Here is a 20258-nt window from a genome sequence, read left to right as displayed (position 1 = left end):
TTACTGTTTTTAAAATGTATTGATACACAATAATTGTATATATCTATTGAGGTACATGTGATTTTTGTTTTCCATTATTTATTTATTTAATAGACATGGGGTCTCACTATGTTGTCCAGGCTGGTCTCAAACTCCTGGTCTCAAGTAATCCTCCCACCTCAGCCTCCCAAAGTGCTGGGATTATAGGTGTGAGCCACTGATGTGATATTTTGATACATGTGTATAGTGTGTAATGATCAAATCAGGGTATTTAGGATATCCATTACTTCCAACATTTATCATTTCTTTGTGTTGGGAATATTGCAACTCTTACTTTCTTGGTATGTACATAATTAAATTGTTTTTAATGATGTAAGTCACACATCTGTGACACAAACTTAAATCGAAAGAAGTCTCTTATTTACCCCTGGTTCCCACTTCCAGAGGTGATTGATATCAGTGGCTTCTCACAGGCCCGCTCAGGAAAACGCTCTGTGCATGTATGTGCATGGGGAACACAGATGCATTGGATGAATGATTGATGGATGGATGATAAGAGGATGGATTGAATGAATCATGAATAAATAGAAGGATAAATGAATGGATAGATGAGTGGATAAGCGTCTTGCTGAGAACTACAAGGCTCTAAGTGACTTAGGTTTTCGAGTGTCACCGTCTTTTCGTTCCTTTGCACTTATCCCAAAATTGGTAGTCAGTAGCTTCCAGTAAAATCTCAGGGATGGCCTGAGTGCAGTGGCTCATGCCTGCAATCCCAGCACTCGGGAGGCTGAGGCAGGAGAATCGCTTGAACCAGGGAGGCGGAGGTTGCAGTGAGCTAAGATTGTGCCACTGCACTCCAGCTTGGGACGCAGAGCAAGACTTCATCTCAAAAAAAAAAAAAAAAATCCCAAGGTGGAGTTTATTCTCCCTCATTTGATGATTGGAAAAACTACCCCCACATTTGCCTGTGGTTTGACTCCAAAACTACAACAACCCTTTATCCGACCAGCCAAGAAACAGTGGCAAGTGGCAGGATGCTGGTCCCAACAACCCCAGGGCTCAGGACAGAGGGTTCTCCAAGCATCTGAACCTGCCAGTGCCCAAGGCGTAACTTGGTCCTCACCTGGATGTTCCAGACGTGGGTGTCTGGCTATTAGGGTTTTTTTCCCAGTTGAATAATTATTTTGAACAGCCCTAAAATATTTTCTATTAATACCCATAACTTGGTCTGTGCAGAGTCATTAACATTCCAGACCATCTGTTGCTACCAATTCTTCGAATTTGCACGAAACTCTTTATTGCACAAGGAAGCAAGCCATGTAAATAGCTGGGGATGGAGGGATCATCCCGGGCAAAGAGCAGAACGAGTGCGAAGGCCTTGAGGTGGCTTCTGCAGGAAACAACTAAAAGGCAGCTAGAGGGAGGAGAAGGAAGATAAGAAATGAGCTTTGAGGGAAGGCATGGTATGGACTATGGATTGTATTCTAAAGGTGATGAAGGATTTTGAATTAATAAACACCACCCCTCCTCACTTTTTTTTTTTTTTTTTTTTTGACAGAGTCTTGCTCTGTCACCCAGGCTGGCGTGCAATGGTGCGATTTTGGCTCACTGCAACCTCCACCTCCTGGGTTCAAGTGATTTTCCTGCCTCAGCCTGCCAAGTAGCTGGGACTACAGGCACCCACCACCACGCCCAGTTATTTTATTTTTTTTTTTTTTGTATTTTTATTAGAGATGAGATTTCGCCATGTTGGCCAGGCTGGTGTCAAACTCCTGACCTCAAGCGATCCGCCCATCTCAGCTTCCCAAAATGCTCGGATTACAGGCGTGAGCCACTGTGCCTGGTTCACACCTCCTCACTTTAATCCCTTCTGTGGCTTCTGGTTGCTTCTATTCTATTCTATTCTATATATTTTTTTGAGCCTTGCTCTGTTACCCAGGCTGGAGTGCAGTGGTATGATCTTGGCTCACAGCAACCTCTGCCTCCTGGGTTCAAGCGAGTCTCATGGCTCAGCATCCGAGTAGCTGGAATTACAGGCACCCACCACCATGCGGAGGGAATTTTTGTATTTTTAGTAGAGATGAGGTTTTACCATGTTGACCAGGCTGGTCTTGAACTCCTGACCTCAGGTGATCTGCCTGCCTTGGCCTCCCAAGGTGCTGGGATTACAGGCATGAGCCACTGCACCTGGCCTTCAGGTTGCATTTAGAATCTGAGGGAGAGGTCAGGCGCGGTGGCTCAAGCCTGTAATCCCAGCACTTTGGGAGGCCGAGACGGGCGGATCACGAGGTCAGGAGATCGAGACCATCCTGGCTAACATGGTGAAACCCCGTCTCTAATAAAAAATGCAAAAAAGTAGCCAGGCGACGTGGTGGGCGCCTGTAGTCCCAGCTACTTGGGAGGCTGGGGCAGGAAAATGGCATAAACTAGGGAGGAGGAGTTTGCAGTGAGCTGAGATTAGGCCACTGCACTCCAGCCTGGGCGACAGAGCAAGACTCCATCTCAAAAAAAAAAATCTTAGGGAGGTGCTACAGGGTCCGGTCCCACCCACATCACCATGCATCTCTGTGACCTTGCTCCTCCTCACTTTTTGCAGAGATGAGGTGTCACTGTGTGGCCCAGGCTGGTCTCAAACTCCTAAGCTTAAGCCATCCTCCTGCTCGGCTTCCCAAAATACTGGGATTATAGGCATGAGCCACTGTGCCCAGCCTGGGCCCTAGCCATGTGGGTCCCACTTGCTCCTTGAGCACATCTAGCTTTTTTCATCTCAGGCCCTTTCCACATCGGCTTCTCTGGCCTGGATGCATCCCCCACCCGCATACCTCCAGCTCCTCTCCCGTCTCCCTCCTCCATCTGTTCCTCCAGGTGTCAGCTTACCTGTCATGTCTCAGAGGACCCTCCCCTGACCTCTCAATCAAAAGTGACCTTGTCCTAGTTATTCCTGAGACTCGTCCACAGCAATGATCACAGCAAATAGTTGTATTTGTTTCTGGTTTCTTCACCTCATGTCTCTCTCCTTGGTAGACTCTCAGCCCCATGAAGGAAGGGACTATGCCTGCTTTACCCACTGCTGCATACTCACTGTGTAGCCCTGGCCCCACATCTTGTAAATGCTCAATAAATACGCATTCCTGAGTGGATGCATAAAGCAGGCATCAGGAAAGAGCCCGTACTGGGCACAGTGGCTCATGCCTGTAATCCCAGTGCTTTGGGAGGCTGAGCAGGAGGACGGCTTGGGCTCAGGAGTCTGAGACCAGCCTGGGCAACATAGTGAGACCTCATCTCTACAAACAATAATCTTAGTTTAAAAATTAACTGGGTGTGGTGATGCATGCCTGTAGTCCCAGCTACTTGGGAGGCTAAGGTGGGAGCATCACTTGAACCGGGAGATGGAGGCTGTAGTGAGTCATGATGGCACCACTGCACTGCAGCCTGGGTGACAGAGCAAGACCTTGTGTCAAAAAAAAAAAAAAAAAAAAAGAAAGAAAGAAAGAAAAAGAGAAAAAGAGCTCAACCTTGTAGAGGAGAGAGGCTGGAGGCTGCATATCCGTGAGGGAACAGGATAACAGTTGAATAGTTGAGAAGAGAGATGAAAAAGACCTTCCTTTAGTCTGTAACAGCAGAGGCAGGAAAAGCGGATAGATTCGAGAGCTTCAGAAAAGTGGAGCCAACTGACTGATAGAACACAGCAAGAGACAGGGACAGCAGATCTGCACTGGGGTCTACAACCCAGGCGGTTGGGAAGAACACAGTGTAATTAAATGAAGTAACGTAGGGGAAGGATCACATATTTTGGGCTGTATCTCAAAAGCCAAAGCTTGGAATTTGAGATGTTTGAAGGACATCTAGGTGGACATGTCTGGAAGCCAGTTAAGAATACAGTCCCGGCTCTCAGAAATGAAATAATATTATATGAACAATACCATTTTGGATAATATTTATGAGTTCTTAGCACATGTCTGGTCCTATGTTAAGCCTAGAGGCAGCATTGTACATTAGTTAAGAGCTCAATTTCTCTGAACCGAGTCAGATTGTTGGGGTTCACCTGCAAGCTCCCCGACTTACATGATCTGTAACCCTCAGCAAGGTGCTTAAGCTTACTGTGTGCCCCATCTGTGTGTATCTGGGGTGGTAATGGTACTTACCGCGCTGGGCTACTTCCTATCTGGATTATCGTGAATTTAGAATAGTGTGCAGCACTCAATGAGTTTTATCTGTTTTTTGTTTTGCTTTGTATTTTGAGACAGAGCCTCGTTGTGTCGCCCACACTGGAGCGCCGTGGTGCGATCATAGTGCACTGCAGCCTCGACCTCCTGGGCTCCAGTGATCCTCCCACCTCAGCCTCCTGAGTAGCTGGGACTATAGGCACGCACCATACAAGTCTAATTTTTCAAAATTTTTGTAGAGATGAGGTCTCACTATGTTGTCCAGGCTGATCTCAAACTCCTGGCCTCAAGCAATCCTCCCATCTTGACCTCCCAAATCTGTTATTTTTTAATGATTGTCATTAATCGTCATAACAAGGGTGAGTGGTAGGCAGGATTAGTATCCAGCCTCCTGAACAGCTGGGACCACAGGCATACACCACCATACCTGGCTAATTTAAATGAAAATTTTGTAGAGATGAGGTCTCACTATGTTGCCCAGGCTGGTCTTGAACTTCTGGCTTTAAGTGATCCTCTGCCTTGATCTCCCGAAGTGCTGAGATTACAGGTGTGAGCCACTATGCCTGGTCTATTTTTTAAATCACTGTGGATAGAAAGAAAAATGGCATGTATGAGGTCAAATCTAGGAGCTAGTGGGAAGAGGAAGGGGAACTGTGGGATGAAAATTTTTGTCTTCTTTCATTCCAGAGAGAAGAGGGCAGCCAAGATGACCCGATGGTCCAGTTACCTGTTGGGATGGACGACCTTCCTTCTCTGTTCCTATGAGTCAAGTGGAGGTGAGGACACTCAAAATGACGGGGAGGATTTAGAAACTGGACAAGAATGAATGGGGCAAAGCAAAGATTCCTGGAACCAAGTAGGGAGGAGATGGCTTAGCAAAAATCTCAGAAGAGGCTGGGTGCAGTGGCTCACACCTGTAATCTCAGCACTTTGGGAGGCTGAGGCTGGCAGATCACTTGAGGTCAGGAGTGCCAGAGCAGCCTGGCCAACATGGTGAAAACCCATCTCTACTAAAAATACAAAAATTAGCCAGGCATGGTGGTAGGTGACTGTAATACCAGCTACTCAGGAGGTTGAGGCAGGAGAATCACTTGAACCCAGGAGGTGGAGGTTGCAGTTAGCCGAGATTGCGCCACTGTACTCCAGCCTGGGCGACAAGAGCAAAACTCCGTCTCAAGAAAAAAAAAAAAAAAAGAAAATCTCAGAAGACCTGGGGTTTGGACCTTGGATCTGCCACTTCTTTTCTCTGTACATTTGGTCAAGCCATAACCTCTCTGAAGTCAGTTTCCAGACTGAAGGAAAAATAATGGCATTTATCTCATGGGTTATTTTGAAGATTAAATAAAATAATGGGCACCATAATCTTTCATAATGCTTAGCACATGGAGGGAGGAATGTGAATATGTTGATTAAAAGGCAAGTTATATGATCCCAATGAACTGAACCCTCAGACCCCAACCTGGACACCCTAATTATATATTAATGTATCTCAGAATCTAAACTAATCACTAAAACACTGCAGGTAAGCACAGAAACAGAACAAGAGGAGACCTTGCTTACAGGTCATTCACTCAAGCCTTGGTGAGTCATTTGTCACAATTAGAATCTTTTTCTGCCTGACAGATCGTTCTCTTCTGGATAAGGCTCAGGAACCATTTACATATTGATGCACCTTGATCCCACATTCTTTATTCCAGAGATTCCTAACCTGGGGTCACTGAGTGAGGATTAGAGTATATGAAAACTTGAATTTGCATTTTTTAAAAAATGTGTGTATTTATCAGGGTAGTGAGAATAGCTATTGTAAGAAGCAAACTCCAAACTCTCAGCAGCTTAATACAATAACATTTTTTTTTCTTGGTTCTGCAAAGTGCCAGAACCAGGTGCATCCAGTCAGGAAACAATGCTCCACATGGTCATTCAGAGATCAAAGCTTCTTCCGTCCTGGGGCCCCACCATCCCCTTGGGTTTCAGAATCTGCTGAGGTTTCTTTGCTTTTAGCTCGTAGACAAGGATCAAGAGAGTCTGGAGGATCTCGGAGGAGAGGGTTTTTTGTTTCTTTGTTTTCTTTTGGCCAGGACAGGAAGTGACATTCATCACTTTCTCCTACTTCCACTGGCTAGAACTGATATAGCTCTTACCTGCAAGCAAGTCTGGGAGATGCAGTGTAGCAGTGCATTTGGGAGGAAAGTAAAATTGATTTTGATGAACACACAGCCATCTCAACCATAAGGGCAAATGAATACTCTCCTAGAGAGAAATTGTGGGTTCTCAAAGAACTGACAAATTCCTAAAAGATTAGGAACTCACAGTTTATTCAGACAAGGAACAATGTACTTGATGGGGTATCTACTTTTCTAGTTATAATCTCAGTTTTGTCATGCCTCCCTGAGACCACAGCTGCATATTTGTGGTGAAACTCAGTATTCCAAGTTCCCTTTGAGTGTATTTACAGACAAATTTATTCAGTATACACTTACTGAGTGATCTTTAAGTTGCAGGCATTGTGTTACGGATCAGAAGTGCAGAAATAAACAAAACCTAGACCCTCCACTCAGAGAGTTCACAGTAACTGGGAGTTATAGACACATAAATGAATTTTTTTTTAATTGGCAACTGCATTCATTTATAGTGATTGACTCTGAGTATTATAAGTGTGAGGAAGAGTATTGACCCAGACTGAACCAAATATTCATGGATGAATAGCAGGGACTAAAGCTGGGAAGAGGGGAAAGGCATTCGTGGCAGGGTGAAGGGCAGGAGCAAAATCCCAAACACGAGAAAGAACATGGAGTAAGGTCAAGGGAATGTTAATCAGGGAGTGAGAACAGGCAGGTCAGCAGGGTCTGGATTATGGAGGATTGTAACTCAGTTAAGAAGATTAGGCCATCTGCTGGATTACTTTGCAGATGGCTAATAGTATTCATTATGCACTGATTCTTACTAACAACTCCCAAAGATAACTTTAATTCCACCTACAGGGGCATCTGCCCTCCTCCTCAACACAGTATCCTATATACTCAGTGGTGTTTGTGATTGAGGCAAAGCATTGATAACGACAATAATGATGGTGATGATGACAATGATAATGATGAGGATGATGATGATGACGATATGATGATGATGACAACGATGATGATAATGATGACAATAATCGTGACAATGATGATGATGACGACGATGATGGTGACAATGACGATGATGATGATGATAATGATGATGACAATGATGTGATGAGGAGAATAATGATGATTATAATAACGATGATGACGATGACAATGACAATAATGAGGTTGATGATAATGACACTGACTGATGATGACAATGATGATGACAATGACAATGATCATCATCACATGATGATGACAATAATGGGGTTTATGATAATGACACTGACTGATGATGACGATGATGATGACAATGATGATCATCATCACATGATAATGACAATAATGAGGTTGATTATGATGACAATGACAAAGATGATAACGATGATCATCATGATGACAATGACAATAATGAGATTAATGATGGTGACAATGACTGATGATCATGACAATGACGATGATGATCATTATGATGATGGCAATGACAATAGTGTGGAGAAGGATGATGATGATGGTGATGGTAATGATGATAATGAAAATGATGATCATAACTAATATTTGTTAAGCAGCAGCCATGCTCCTGGTACTCTCCTAAGCACTTTCCTAATTTAAACTGGTTTACGTTTCACAAAAATAAATACCAAACAGTTCTGAGAAACAGAGGTGAAAAATGCAATGATTTTTTTTTTTTTTTTTTTGAGATGGAGTCTCGCTGTGTCTCCCAGGCTGGAGTGCAGTGGCGTGATCTCGGCTCACTGCAAGCTCCGCCTCCCGGGTTCACGCCATTCTCCCGCCTCAGCCTCCCAAGTAGCTGAGACTACAGGCGCCCGCCACCACGCCCGGCTAGTTTTTTGTATTTTTAGTAGAGACGGGGTTTCACCATGTTAGCCAGGATAGTCTCGATCTCCTGACCTTGTGATCCACCCGCCTCGGCCTCCCAAAGTGCTGGGATTACAGGCTTGAGCCACCGCGCCTGGCCGCAATGATATTTAAGTACTCCTAATTGCATCACCCCGTTGGTGTGGTTCAGAGATGGAAGTCTGTTTTCTCCACATTCTCCCAATCCATCCCTTGTCCCCATAATGACCTACGTCAGGTTATACAGGACAAGAATCTGATCCACAAGGGCTGTGGTTACCATGTTACAGACCTTGAAGACAGACACCATGTCTTGTCCGTCTATTAGGAGAGGACTAACTATTGTAGCAACACCCAAATGTCAGTGGCTTGACTCAACAGAGGTTCATGTTAAACTCATTCTACAGTCCAATGTGGATGTTCGGTGGGAAAACTTTTTGTTGTAATCCAGAGAACAAGATCCTCTAGTTTGTGGCTCCACTGTCCCCCAGGCCCTCAGTATTCTCTGCTCAGTCCTCAGAGTTTCTCAGCCTTGGCACGATTGCTGTCTGTGGCTGGATAGCTTTGTTCTGGGGAGCTGTCCTGTGCATTGTAGGATGTTTAGCAATATCCCTAGCCTCTAACTGGCAGATGTCAGTAGCAGCCACTGGTTCCTTTCCCCTATAAGTTGTAACAACCAAAAATGTCTCTAAACCTTGGCTAATGCCCCTGGGAGGTCATAATTGCTCCTCCTTCTCTATTAAGAACTGCTGCTCTATATTCAGCTGGTTGGCAGAGGAAGAAAATAGCATGGAGGATTGTTTGGGACTTTTTAAAGCCAGGAAATGGTGAGCATAATTTCCACCCATAATCCATTGCACACATACACAAATCACCCACTGGAGTATCTCACTCATAGTATTCTATCATTATATCTTTGAGGGAGGGAAGGAAGGAGGCAAATAAATGACATTAGAGCAAGGAGGGAAGCTGTGACTCTGAACTAGCAGATGAGCAAGTTGAGCTCTCATCCCAGTTCTGCTCAAACAAAGCGATCAACTTTCATTAGTCCTTATTGTACGTGGGTTTTCATGTGATGAGGAATCTGGGATAGAATAGCATTTATTTCTTTTAAAAAATTTACACATCAAAATTCTGCAGAACACCATTTTTGTTTCGGTTTTTTGTTTTGTTTTGTTCTCAGTCAGGATCTCACTCTGTCACCAGGCTGGAGTGCAGAGATGCAATCATGGCTCACTGTGGCTTCAACCTCTCAGGCACAAAGGGTCTTTCTCCCTCAGCCTCCCAAGTAGCTGGGATTACAGGGCACACTACCATGCCTGGCTAATACTGTTTGTTTTTTGTAGAGATGAGGTTTCACTTTGTTGCCCAGGCTGGTCTTGAACTCCTGGCTAGAAGTGATCCACCCACCTCTGCCTCCCAAAGTGCTGGGATTACAGGCATGGGTCATCGTACCTGGCCAAGAACAGCATTTCTTGATATATTTCAGGGACCATTAGTCTCTAGTGCTATTGAATTGTGAAAAAAAAAAAAAAAAAAAAAAAAAAAAGGACAACTCAATATACTGTATACATCAATTCTCATTTTCATATTAACTTTTCTGATGAGTCCTTCATTAAAGAAACCTGTTTAACTTTGTCTCACGTGGCATTTTCCAAGCTTATTTTATTCTTTCTGTTGTTTCTTGATCAAGTAACTATTCTAGGTTCTGTGGGTATACTGCACACAAAAAAACCAAAGTTCCTGTACTCATCGAGAAGAATAAGGACATTGAAAGTTGTCCCCTCAATATTTGCCACATCTGGGTGCCACCAGTACTATTATTTACTCAACATTTTTCTTTAAATTTGCTCAGTTATCTTCACTTTTAAAAAATTCATTTTAAGAGTTTGGTTAACATCAGTATTATAATATAAAAAAGCACTACCACTTTCCATAAATAGGAAATATGACCAAAAATAAATACTGTACTATGAAAACAAAATCTCATTATTAAATTCTGCTAGGCTATTGTCCGAACAAAGCTTTAAGCCTGAGTCCTGCCCTCTCTCTCTCTCTCTTTTGTTCTTGTTAAAATGAGAGATTATTAAATATTAGAGATGCGGTAGAGAAATACTAGTATTAAATTGAAGCTTTCTCTTTTGCGTAAGCAGAAGGACTAAAAGGACCACTGGAAAATGATTTTTTTTCCAGTCTATATTTCAAAATTATCTAATGTGTGTCCCTACGTAACCTAATGTGGTCTTGTGATCCACCAAAAATTATTTTGTGTAACATTATTGGCCTCCGATTTTATGCTCTGAGCAACAGTAGTCTCAGGGAACAACATACCTTGGTTGTCTGGGTTGTGCATGAAACTCTTCCCCAGTGCTCCTGGTTCCATCATGAATTGGATACGCCCTGACATGTCATTAGAAAATTGGATGCTAAGCCTAGGTGTGTAGCCTTCAGGCACCCATGAGAACTGTCTCAGTCCGTTTGGGTTGCCATAACAAAATACCACAGGCCAGGCATGGTGGCTCACACCTGTAATCCCAGCACTGTGGGAGGCCAAGGCGGGAGGATCACCTGAGGTTAGTCTCTACTGCTACTGAATTGTGAAAAAAAAAGGAGGACAACTCAATATACTGTATACATCAATTCTCATTTTCATATTAACTTTTCTGATGAGTCCTTCATTAAAGAAACCTGTTTAACTTTGTTTCACATGGCATTTTCCAAACTTATTCTTTCTGTTGTTTCTTGAGCAAGTAACTATTCTAGGTTCTGTGGATACACTGCACAAAAAACAAAGTTCCTGTACTCATCGAGAAGAATAAGGACATCGAAAGTTGTCCCCTCAATATTTGCCACATCTGGGTACCACGAGTACTATTCGAGACCAGCCTGGCCAACATGGCGAAACCTCATGTCTACTAAAAATACAAAAATTAGTCAGGTGTGGTGGGAGGCACCTGTAATCCCAGTTACTCTAGAGGCTGAGGTAGGAGAATTGCGTGAACCCAGGAGATGGAGGTTGCAGTGAGCTGAGACCAGACCACTGCACTCCAGCCTGGGTGACAGAGTGAGACTTCATCTCAAAAAATAAAAAATAAAATAAAAAAAGTAAAAACAAAATTTAAAAAGTATCATTGACTGAGTAGCTTATAACCAATATAAATTTCTATCTCCCAGTTCTGGAGGCTGAGAAGTCCAAGGGCAAGGCACCAGCAGTTTCAGTTGCTGATGAGGGCCTGCTTCCTGGTTCACAGATGGTGCCTTCTTGCTGTATCCTCACATCGTAGAAGGGGCTAGCTACCTCTCTGGGTTCTCTTGTAAGGGTTCTTATCCCAATCATGAAGGCTCTGCCCGTACGACCTAATCACCTTCCAAACGCCCCTTGTACCATGACCGTGGGGGTTAGGATTTTAACATATGAATTTGGCAGGGGGACACAGACATTCAGATCAAAGCAAGAGCCAAACCAAGACTCATCCTTTGCTAATTCATTGTGATTCTTCCCTACTCCCGTTTTCTCCTTCTGCCCTTCAGGGATGCACGAGGAATGTGTCTTTCCTTTCACCTACAAGGGATCTGTTTACTTCACTTGCACCAAAATTCATAGCTTATCCCCTTGGTGTGCCACCAGAGCGGTGTACAATGGCCAATGGAAGTACTGCCAGAGTGAAGGTGAGCGGTATCATGTTGTCCCTGCCAGTGGCCTTTGACTAGGGTGGATCACAAAAGAGAATGTGTGACTGTCTATGACATGATCACGTTTTTGCAGACAAATTATAATACGTATGCATGCATAGAAAAAGCTCTGGGATGCCAGATGCTGAATGCTAATAATGGGTAATAATGTTAATAATGATAGTGTTAAAAATGGTGCTCTCTGGATGAGGGTCTTGTGATATTGTAAGACTAGTTGACCCAATAGAACCATCCCATCTTTATGTCTTTCTTAATTTTCTAAATTAATAAGGAAAAAAGAAACAAAGTGTAAGAAAAGGGATTTGAGGCTGGGCGAGGTGGCTCATGCCTGTAATCCAATCAAAACTTAACTACTAATAGCCTACTGTTGACGAGACAGCTTACCAGTAACATAAACTGTCAATTAACACAGATGTTGTATGTCTTATGTATTATATACCGTATTCTCATAATAAACTAGAGAAAATAAAATGTTATTAAGAAAATTGTAAAAAGGAGGAAATATATTTGCTATCCATTAAGTGGGAATGGATCAGCATAAAGGCCATTAGCATCATCTTCACGTTGAGTAGGAGGAGGAAGAGGAAGGGTTGGTCTCACCATCTTGGGATGACAGAGACAGAAATGATAGAGGAGGTGGAAGGGGAGGCAGGAGAGGCAGACACATTCAACAGAACTTTTTTTGAAAAACACCCGGCCGGGCGCGGTGGCTCAAGCCTGTAATCCCAGCACTTTGGGAGGCCGAGGCGGGTGGATCACGAGGTCAGGAGATCGAGACTATCCTGGCTAACATGGTGAAACCCCGTCTCTACTAAAAATACAAAAAACTAGCCGGGCGTGGTGGCGGGCGCCTGTGGTCTCAGCTACTTGGGAGGCTGAGGCCGGAGAATGGCGTGAACCCGGGAGGCGGAGCTTGCAGTGAGCCGAGATCACGCCACTGCACTCCAGCCTGGGAGCACAGCGAGACTCCGTCTCAAAAAAAAAAAAAAAAAAAAGAAAAACACCCACGCCCGCTGGGTGCAGTGTCTCACACCTGTAATCCCAGCAATTTGGGAGGCCAAGGTGGGTGGATCACCTGAGGTCAGGAGTTCGAGAGCAGCCTGGCCAACATGGCGACACTCCATCTCTATTAAAAATTAGGAAAAAATAGCTGGGTGTGGGTGGCAGGCACCTGTAATCCCAGCTACTCGGGAGGCTGAGGCAGGAGAATTGCTTGAACCCGACAGGCAGAGGTTACAGGACAAGATCTCGCCATTGCACTCTAGCCTGGGCAACAGAGTGAGACTCTCAGAAAGAAAGAAAAGAAAGAAAGAAAGAAAAGAAAGAAAGAAAGAAAGAAAGAAAGAAAGAAAGAAAGAAAGAAAGAAAGAAAGAAAGAAAGAAAGGGAAAGAGAGAGAGAGAGAAGTGAAGGAAGGAAGGGAAGGAAGGAAGGAAGGAAGGGAAGGGAAAGGAAGGAAGGAAGGAAGGAAGGAAGGAAGAAGGAAGGAAGGAAGGAAGGAAGGAAAAAGAACCACGTATATGGACCAGTTCAAACTCTGTGTTGTTCAAAGAATCAGATGAATAGGGCATAGGAAAATGCTTCTGACCTAAATAAATGCATAAAGTCTCTCTGAACCTGGTGTCTGTCCTGTCCCAGATGGTTGATTGATGATTAAATGACTGTCCCAGAATTAGAGGAAGTCGAGCCACTACAAACTCTGTTCCTAACAGATTACCCACGTTGTATCTTCCTTTCATCTATCGAGGAAAGGCCTATACAGCCGCACTCCCAGGGCAGCTTCTAGCAGTCTGTGGTGCTCGGTCACCCTGGCCTTCTCAAGAGAAACAGCAGTGGAAATTCTGTGAAACTTAATGGTGAGCCCCTGTAGTAGGGATGTGTGGTGGGAGTGCAGAGTGGACAGTAAGGATCATCTTGAGGGAGGCCGGGCAGGACAGAGACGATAATCCGGAACTGGTCCTCGATCCAGATCTTGAATCTGAACATTGAAACCGAGCTTCGACATGATCGAGATCGGATGATTGATCCGATCCCGAGCGCGCCGCGCGCGCGCGCGCGCGCGCAGCGCAGTCTTGTTCTGTCACCTGGCATCATATCACCGTAATCTCTGTCCTGTTCAAATGATTCTCCTGCCTCAGTCTCCTGAGTTGCTGAGACTGCAGATGCCCGCCACCACACCCAGCTAATTTTTGTATTTTTACTAGGGACAGGGTTTCGTCATGTTGGTCAGGCTGGTCTCGAACTCCTGGCCTCAGGTGGCCCACCCACCTCGGCCTCCCAAAATGCTAGGATTACAGGCATGAGCCACCGTGCAGGGCCCCGACCTGCATTTCAATGCAGCCTAGCATCTTATTAAGTCTACACACAATCCCAGGTGAATAGTGACCAAAATTCATTCAATGCCCTCTGTGTACTACACTGATCCAACAGATTTGTATACAATATCCTGAATCTTTCTATAGCAGCTCTATGAGCTGCTATTCTCCACCACCCATTCAATAAATTGTCCCAGTAAAATTGAGCACTTCCCAGGGTCACAGTCACAGGCTATATTAGAATTAGAGCTTGAGTTCTAGTCCATACGGTTCCAAAGCGCACACTCTCTCCTTAAGTACTGTTGCTTCCACAGAGACAAAAATCCATGAAGGCACTTATTGCTAGGCATGCTTATTCTTGCATAAAAATCTTAATTCTGTTCTTCCCTTAGCACTCAACAAATCTGAATTCTCTCTAAACCTTAATTTTATTCTAGTCCTAATCATCCACCATTTGCGTTCTTTACTATAAACCAACACTAACCTTAAATCTCACTATAGCAGGCCGGGTGTGGTGGCTCACGCCTGTAATCCAAGCACTGTGGGAGGCCGAGGCAGGTGAATCACCTGAGGTCAGGAGTTCAAGACCCGCCTGGCCAACATGGCGAAACCCCTTCTCTAATAAAAGTACAAAAATTAGCGAAGCATGGGTGGCACATGCCTGTAATCTCCAGGCAGGAGAATCTCTTGAACCCAGGACACGGAGGTTGCAGTGAGCCGAGATCGTACCACTGCACTCCAGCCTGGGTGACAGAGCAAAACTCCGTCTAAAAAAATAAAAAATAACGTCTCGAAGTGGGGAGGGAAAACTCAGCATATTGATGGGGTCTTGGGGTCTTGTCTAAGGTGGGTCTCTCAGTGGGGGATGTGATTTGGATTGTGTAAGGATCATGATGTAATAGTTAGGGTTGGTGGTCACAGCAAGGTGAAATGACCAAAGACGGGGTTTCAAAGAGTCTGGAAGAGTAAACAGTGTTTTGACACAGTCTACTGAAAAAGTTGAACGGTCTGATGTTTATGTAAATAGCTTTTCTAGAGGCTTCTGGAATGAATAATAAGGCTATTTGCAAGATAAGAATCTTCCGGGACAAGAATTTCCTAGCTTAATAGAGTCAAGGTGATGGCGACCGCAGAACCGTGAAGTCACGTTAATGGAGACAGTAAGCCGTGTGCGAGTTGATAATTTTGGCTCTCACTTATCCATAATATCCAGATAATAACGTCATCCAGAAGTTGCTTGGAGAATCCAATGCTACGTTGCCTTTCATGGGATAAAGCGTGGGACAGTTTTTGTGTCATAAATGGAAGCTCTTCTCAGCTCCTCTTCTTGACCTGTAACCTTTCCATAATCATTTTCAGAGTATGGGGGAAATTCTCTCAGCAAGCCCTGCATCTTCCCCTCCATCTACAGAAATAATGTGGTCTCCGATTGCCTGGAGGATGAAAGCAACAAGCTCTGGTGCCCGACCACAGAGAACATGGATAAGGATGGAAAGTGGAGTTTCTGTGCCGACACCAGTAATCTGGGGATGGGAGTTGGGTGGGTGTGGGTGGATTCTTTCATTCATCTGCTCAACAAACACCTACTGAAACCGCATTGTGAGCCAGGCACTGAGTTGGGCACTGAGGATCTGGTGTTGAATCAGGCAGACAGAGTTCTGGCCTCGTGAATAACGTCAATGGTGTGATATGCCACAGGCTTTAAAATCCAAGAAAAAGGTGCCAAAATTAAATGCTCGAAATGTTAAACACCTAACCGTGATGCAAATACAGAATAAACACATGCTAAGGCTTTTAAAAACCCTAGCGTGAGCCAGGCATGGTGGCTCACGTTGTAATCCCAGAATATTGGGAGGCTGAGATGGCAGGATCACTTGAGGCCAGGAGTTCAAGACCAGCCTGGTCACATAGTGAGACGCTGTCTCTACAAACAAAACAAAACAAAACAAAAAACGCAACAAAAATAAATAAATAAATAGCCAAGTGTGGTAGCATGTGCCTGTAGTCTCAGGTACTTAAGGAGGCTGAGGCGGGAGGATCACTTGAGCCTGGGAGGTTGAGGCTGCAGTGAGCTATGACCATACCTCTGCACTCCAGCCTGGGTGACAGAGTGAGACCTTGCCTCTAAAATAAATAAATAAGCAAACAAACAGTGAAATCACCCGACAAAAGGCTCACACATTTGGAAAACGTACTAGACTGCCGAAGTGTACCTGTTCACAGTAGGAGAGCTGAAATGAACCGGAAAAGCATCCCCTTGTTCCCCTTGGCTAAGAACACATGTGTCAGGAGACTCAGACTTCCCCTCTCTGTGTGTGTCCACAAATGGCCGCAGAAGCGTCACGAGTGTCGATTTCGTGAGTCATAAAGTTTAGCAAGTAGACGCATTTGCACCTGTGGAATCGTGAAAGATGAGGACACTGGGATTGGTCCTCTGAGACAAATCCTCTATCCGCCAGGTCCTCCTGGTAACCAACGTTCTCCTTCTCCCTCCTTCCTCTAGGGCCCTCTGTGCTTCCACTCTGCCCTTCTTCCCTATTCCAGCGCCCTGCCCTATCTTCCAGCCTTTCTCAAGTCCTACACTCTGATAGCTTCTGAGCGAAGAAAATACCCAAGGCCCAGTGGAAAGGAAAGGGAAGTCCTTGGGCAAAGAGGAACTATAAGGAGTTATAGGTCTGCACCACTCCAGGCAAGGGGTCAGGCGAATAGCTGTGGGTGGGGATGTGTGTTGTTCCAACAACTCGGGAATTTCCTAAATAAAATAAATTATTTTTCAGCTGGTCATGGGAGATGTGACAGCAAAAATTGAGACCCATTTACCCTCTGTTGCCTCAAGCTGCTATGGATAGAGGCGTCCAGTTCGTATTATTTATGGGGTCATCTTTCGTGAGGACATCATTTATATCCCCATCTTTCACGGATTCCACAGGTGCAAATGTGCCTACTCGCTAAACTTTGTCACTCACGAGATTGATACTCATGACGCTTCTGCAGTCATCTGTGGATACACACAGAGTGAGGAAGTTTGAGTTTGAGTTTCCCAACACACATGTTCTCACCCAAGGGCAGTAAGGGCGTGTTCTTTCGGCTCATTTCAGCTCTTGTAACTGTGAACACAAATTCTTCTTTTGCTTAGGTTTGGGTCAGCATTCTGAGCAGTGCCCAGGCAACACCTTGCTGTGCAGAGTTTACCCAGATTTTAGTTTTTAGTTGTTTTTTTTTTTTTTTTTGAGACGGAGTCTCACTCTGTCACCCAGGCTGGAGTGCAGTGGTGCGATCTCGGCTCACTGCAGCCTCTGCCTCCCGGGTTCAAGCGATTCTTCTGCCTCAGCCTCCTGAGTAGCTGGGATTACAGGCGCCCGCCACCACACCCAGCTATTTTTTTGTATTTCTTTTCTTTTAGTAGAGATGGGGTTTTACCATGTTGGCCAGGCTGTTCTCAAATGCCTGACCTCAAGTCATCTGCCCACCTTGGCCTCCCAGAGTGTTGGAATTACAGGCTTGAGCCACCACAGCCAGCCGCTTTTTATATTTTAAAGACAGGGTCTCCATCTGTCACCCAGGCTGTAGTGCAGTGATGCAGTTGTGGCTCAATGCAGCCTCAACCTCCCAGGCTTGAGCAATCCTCCCACCTCAACCTCCTGAGTAGCCGGGACTACAGGCACACACACCTCCATGCCCAACTTATTTTTTAAGAAACTTTTTGTAGAGATGGGGTTTCGCTATGTTGCCCAGGCTGGTCTTGAACTCCTGGCTTCACATGATCCTCCAGGCTCAGTCTCCCAACATGCTGGGATTAAAGGCACGAACCATCACACTCAGTCACAGTTTGAAATCTAGGGTTGGTCTGAAGCCCACGCCTCTGTGACAGTGTGAAGCCTGGGGAGTAACCTTTGTCTTATCCCCTTCTGCTTCCTAGGAATTTCCGCATTGGTCCCTGGCTTTCCTTGCCACTTTCCATTCAACTATAAAAACAAGAATTATTTTAACTGCACTAACAAAGGATCCAAGGAGAATCTTGTGTGGTGTGCAACTTCTTACAACTACGACCAGGACCACACCTGGGTGTACTGCTGATGCTGAGGTGAGAGCAGGGACCAACAGTGGTCATTTCACTGATGCAGAGGTGAGACAGGTGCACACCTGGTACATTTCTGATGTGAAGGCGATATCTGCTTTTTCCAGCATGTCTGATTAGTGTCGCTGATGTGAAGGCGAGATCTGGATTTTCCAGCATATCTAATTAGCTGAGGTTCCCAGCAATGCGGGCTCTGTTGCCAAAGATAAGGTGGGGTTGGGGAAGACTGGAACAACTGCCCAGATTAGAAGGATGAAAGAAATTAGGATTTCTCCCACAAGCAGGAGAGCAGAGGGGAGACTGGCACTTTTTCAGACCCAGAAAGGTATCATTCCAAGTTTCAAGTCTGCGAGGCTTTGGCTGTGGACACTTAGGAAAGTGGAACTTCTCAAAATGGAGTGTGGTAGGAAAAAAAGAATCCAGAAAAGGGGATAACTGACCAGCTGTGGTGACTCACACCTGTAATCCTAATGCTTTGGGAGGCCAAGGCAGGAGGATCAGTTGAGGCCAGGAGCTTGAAAACTACCCTGGGCAATGTAGCAAGACCCTATCTCTACAAAACAAAACAAAACAAAATTCGTTGGGTGTGGTAGCACACACCTGTAGTCCCAGCTACTCAGGAGGCTCACTGCAGCCTCCACCTCTTGGGTTCAAGCAATTCTCCCACCTCAGCCTCCCGAGTAGCTGGGATTACAGGGGTGCACCACCACGCCTGGTTTTTTGTGTGTTTTTTTGTTTGTTTTTTTTGTTTTAGTAGAGATGGAGTTCCACCATGTTGGCTAGGCTGGTCTCGAACTCCAGACCTCAGGCGATCCACTCAGCCACCCAAAGTGCTGGGATTACAGGCGTGGGTCCCCGTGCCTGTCCTATCCCTCCTTTTCTTCTCGTCTTTTCCTTCTGGCTCTCCACCAAGGCCAGCATCAGTGTTCTCCAGCCTAGAGAAATGCCCTTTAAATCTCCCGCATGGATCAACGGACCTCACTGCTCTGTGACTTCTGAAATCTAAAATAAAGAGAAGCCCTTTCATCAGATGTGTGGACAAAACACCATCCCTCCTCCCTTTGGGGTGGAAAACGCTGGTGGTTCTAGCAATGTCTGTCCTTACGACGCACGTGGCTTACGGATGACACTAAATTAGTGGACCCTTCCTGAATTTTGCCTTGGCAATGAAAATCGTCTTCCCGGAATAGAGGAGAGGGAAAGGAGGGGGTTTGGAACTCTGGGAACCGTCTTAACAGGGTAGACATTAAAAAACATCCACAGCGGCCTTCGGTCTGTGGCTAGGACTAGGAACAGTGTCCAGCCTCTGACTTGTGTCCATCACAGCAGAACTAGCTCTTTGCCGATCCCCTTCCCCTTACCATAGAGGTGAAGTCGAGGGGCTCATTGTTCATTGGCCTTGTTCCTATGAGCCCGGCAGAGGTTGGGGGAACGTCTGAGTCTTCTCAGCACAGCTGCTTCCACCAGCTTCCGACTAAGTCTGGAAAACCAATGCAAAGTCATTTTTAATTCACCTTCCTCTTTGAGCCAATGCCTACTTATTCATGACATTCAGATCTTTGCTTCTATTTTCAAGGAGAGGAGAAACATCTTCAGAGGAGGACCGCCATATTGAGGCTGAGCACGGATTCGTCTTTCTCATTGCTTTTTCAAGCTTAAATAACCACCTTTAGAAATACCCTCTGAACTACCTGGTTCGATCAGCTGGTCCTTTGTGAAGAACGTAGAGAGAATGCGGCATAACCACCAATAAAGGAGACTTGATTTAACCCTGGGATCTGCCTTCTCTGCTTCCTAAGATGAGAGCGATGGTGAATGTGTGGGGAAGGAATGGGTGGTGGCCCGGCTGTCGAGTCTCACAGTGTGGAGAGGTCAGACTCTCAGGCCAGAGACCTCTAGGAGTCCTTATAGCCTGCTCTGTCTTCTGGGGGAAATCAGATTTGGGTGCGGTGTTTGTAGATACTTACTACATTATTAATAAATTAATTAGGAAGTAAACAGAGGATAGAAAATTCACCGCAAGACTGCCTCAATCATTCCTCCCCCGTGCCCGTGGCAGATAT

The 20258-nt window shown here is 45.2% G+C and overlaps 1 protein-coding gene across 1 annotated transcript; it reads left to right on the top strand.

Moving 5' to 3' along the window:
* The first annotated feature begins 4683 nt into the window (after window positions 1-4683).
* Window positions 4684-19969, top strand: ELSPBP1 (epididymal sperm binding protein 1). Its single transcript, XM_031659104.1, is given in 7 exon segments — window positions 4684-4921; window positions 11642-11779; window positions 13515-13529; window positions 13532-13652; window positions 15472-15635; window positions 18037-18201; window positions 19772-19969. Coding segments are annotated over 6 exon segments (813 nt in total). The 5' UTR covers window positions 4684-4704; the 3' UTR covers window positions 18195-18201; window positions 19772-19969.
* Window positions 19970-20258: the final 289 nt, after the last annotated feature.

Source organism: Papio anubis, chromosome 20 (genome assembly GCF_008728515.1).
Source record: "Papio anubis isolate 15944 chromosome 20, Panubis1.0, whole genome shotgun sequence".
Classification (NCBI taxonomy): domain Eukaryota; kingdom Metazoa; phylum Chordata; class Mammalia; order Primates; family Cercopithecidae; genus Papio; species Papio anubis.
The sequence above is the reverse complement of the archived record's forward strand: the minus strand, read 5'-3'. Positions and strand labels throughout refer to the sequence as shown.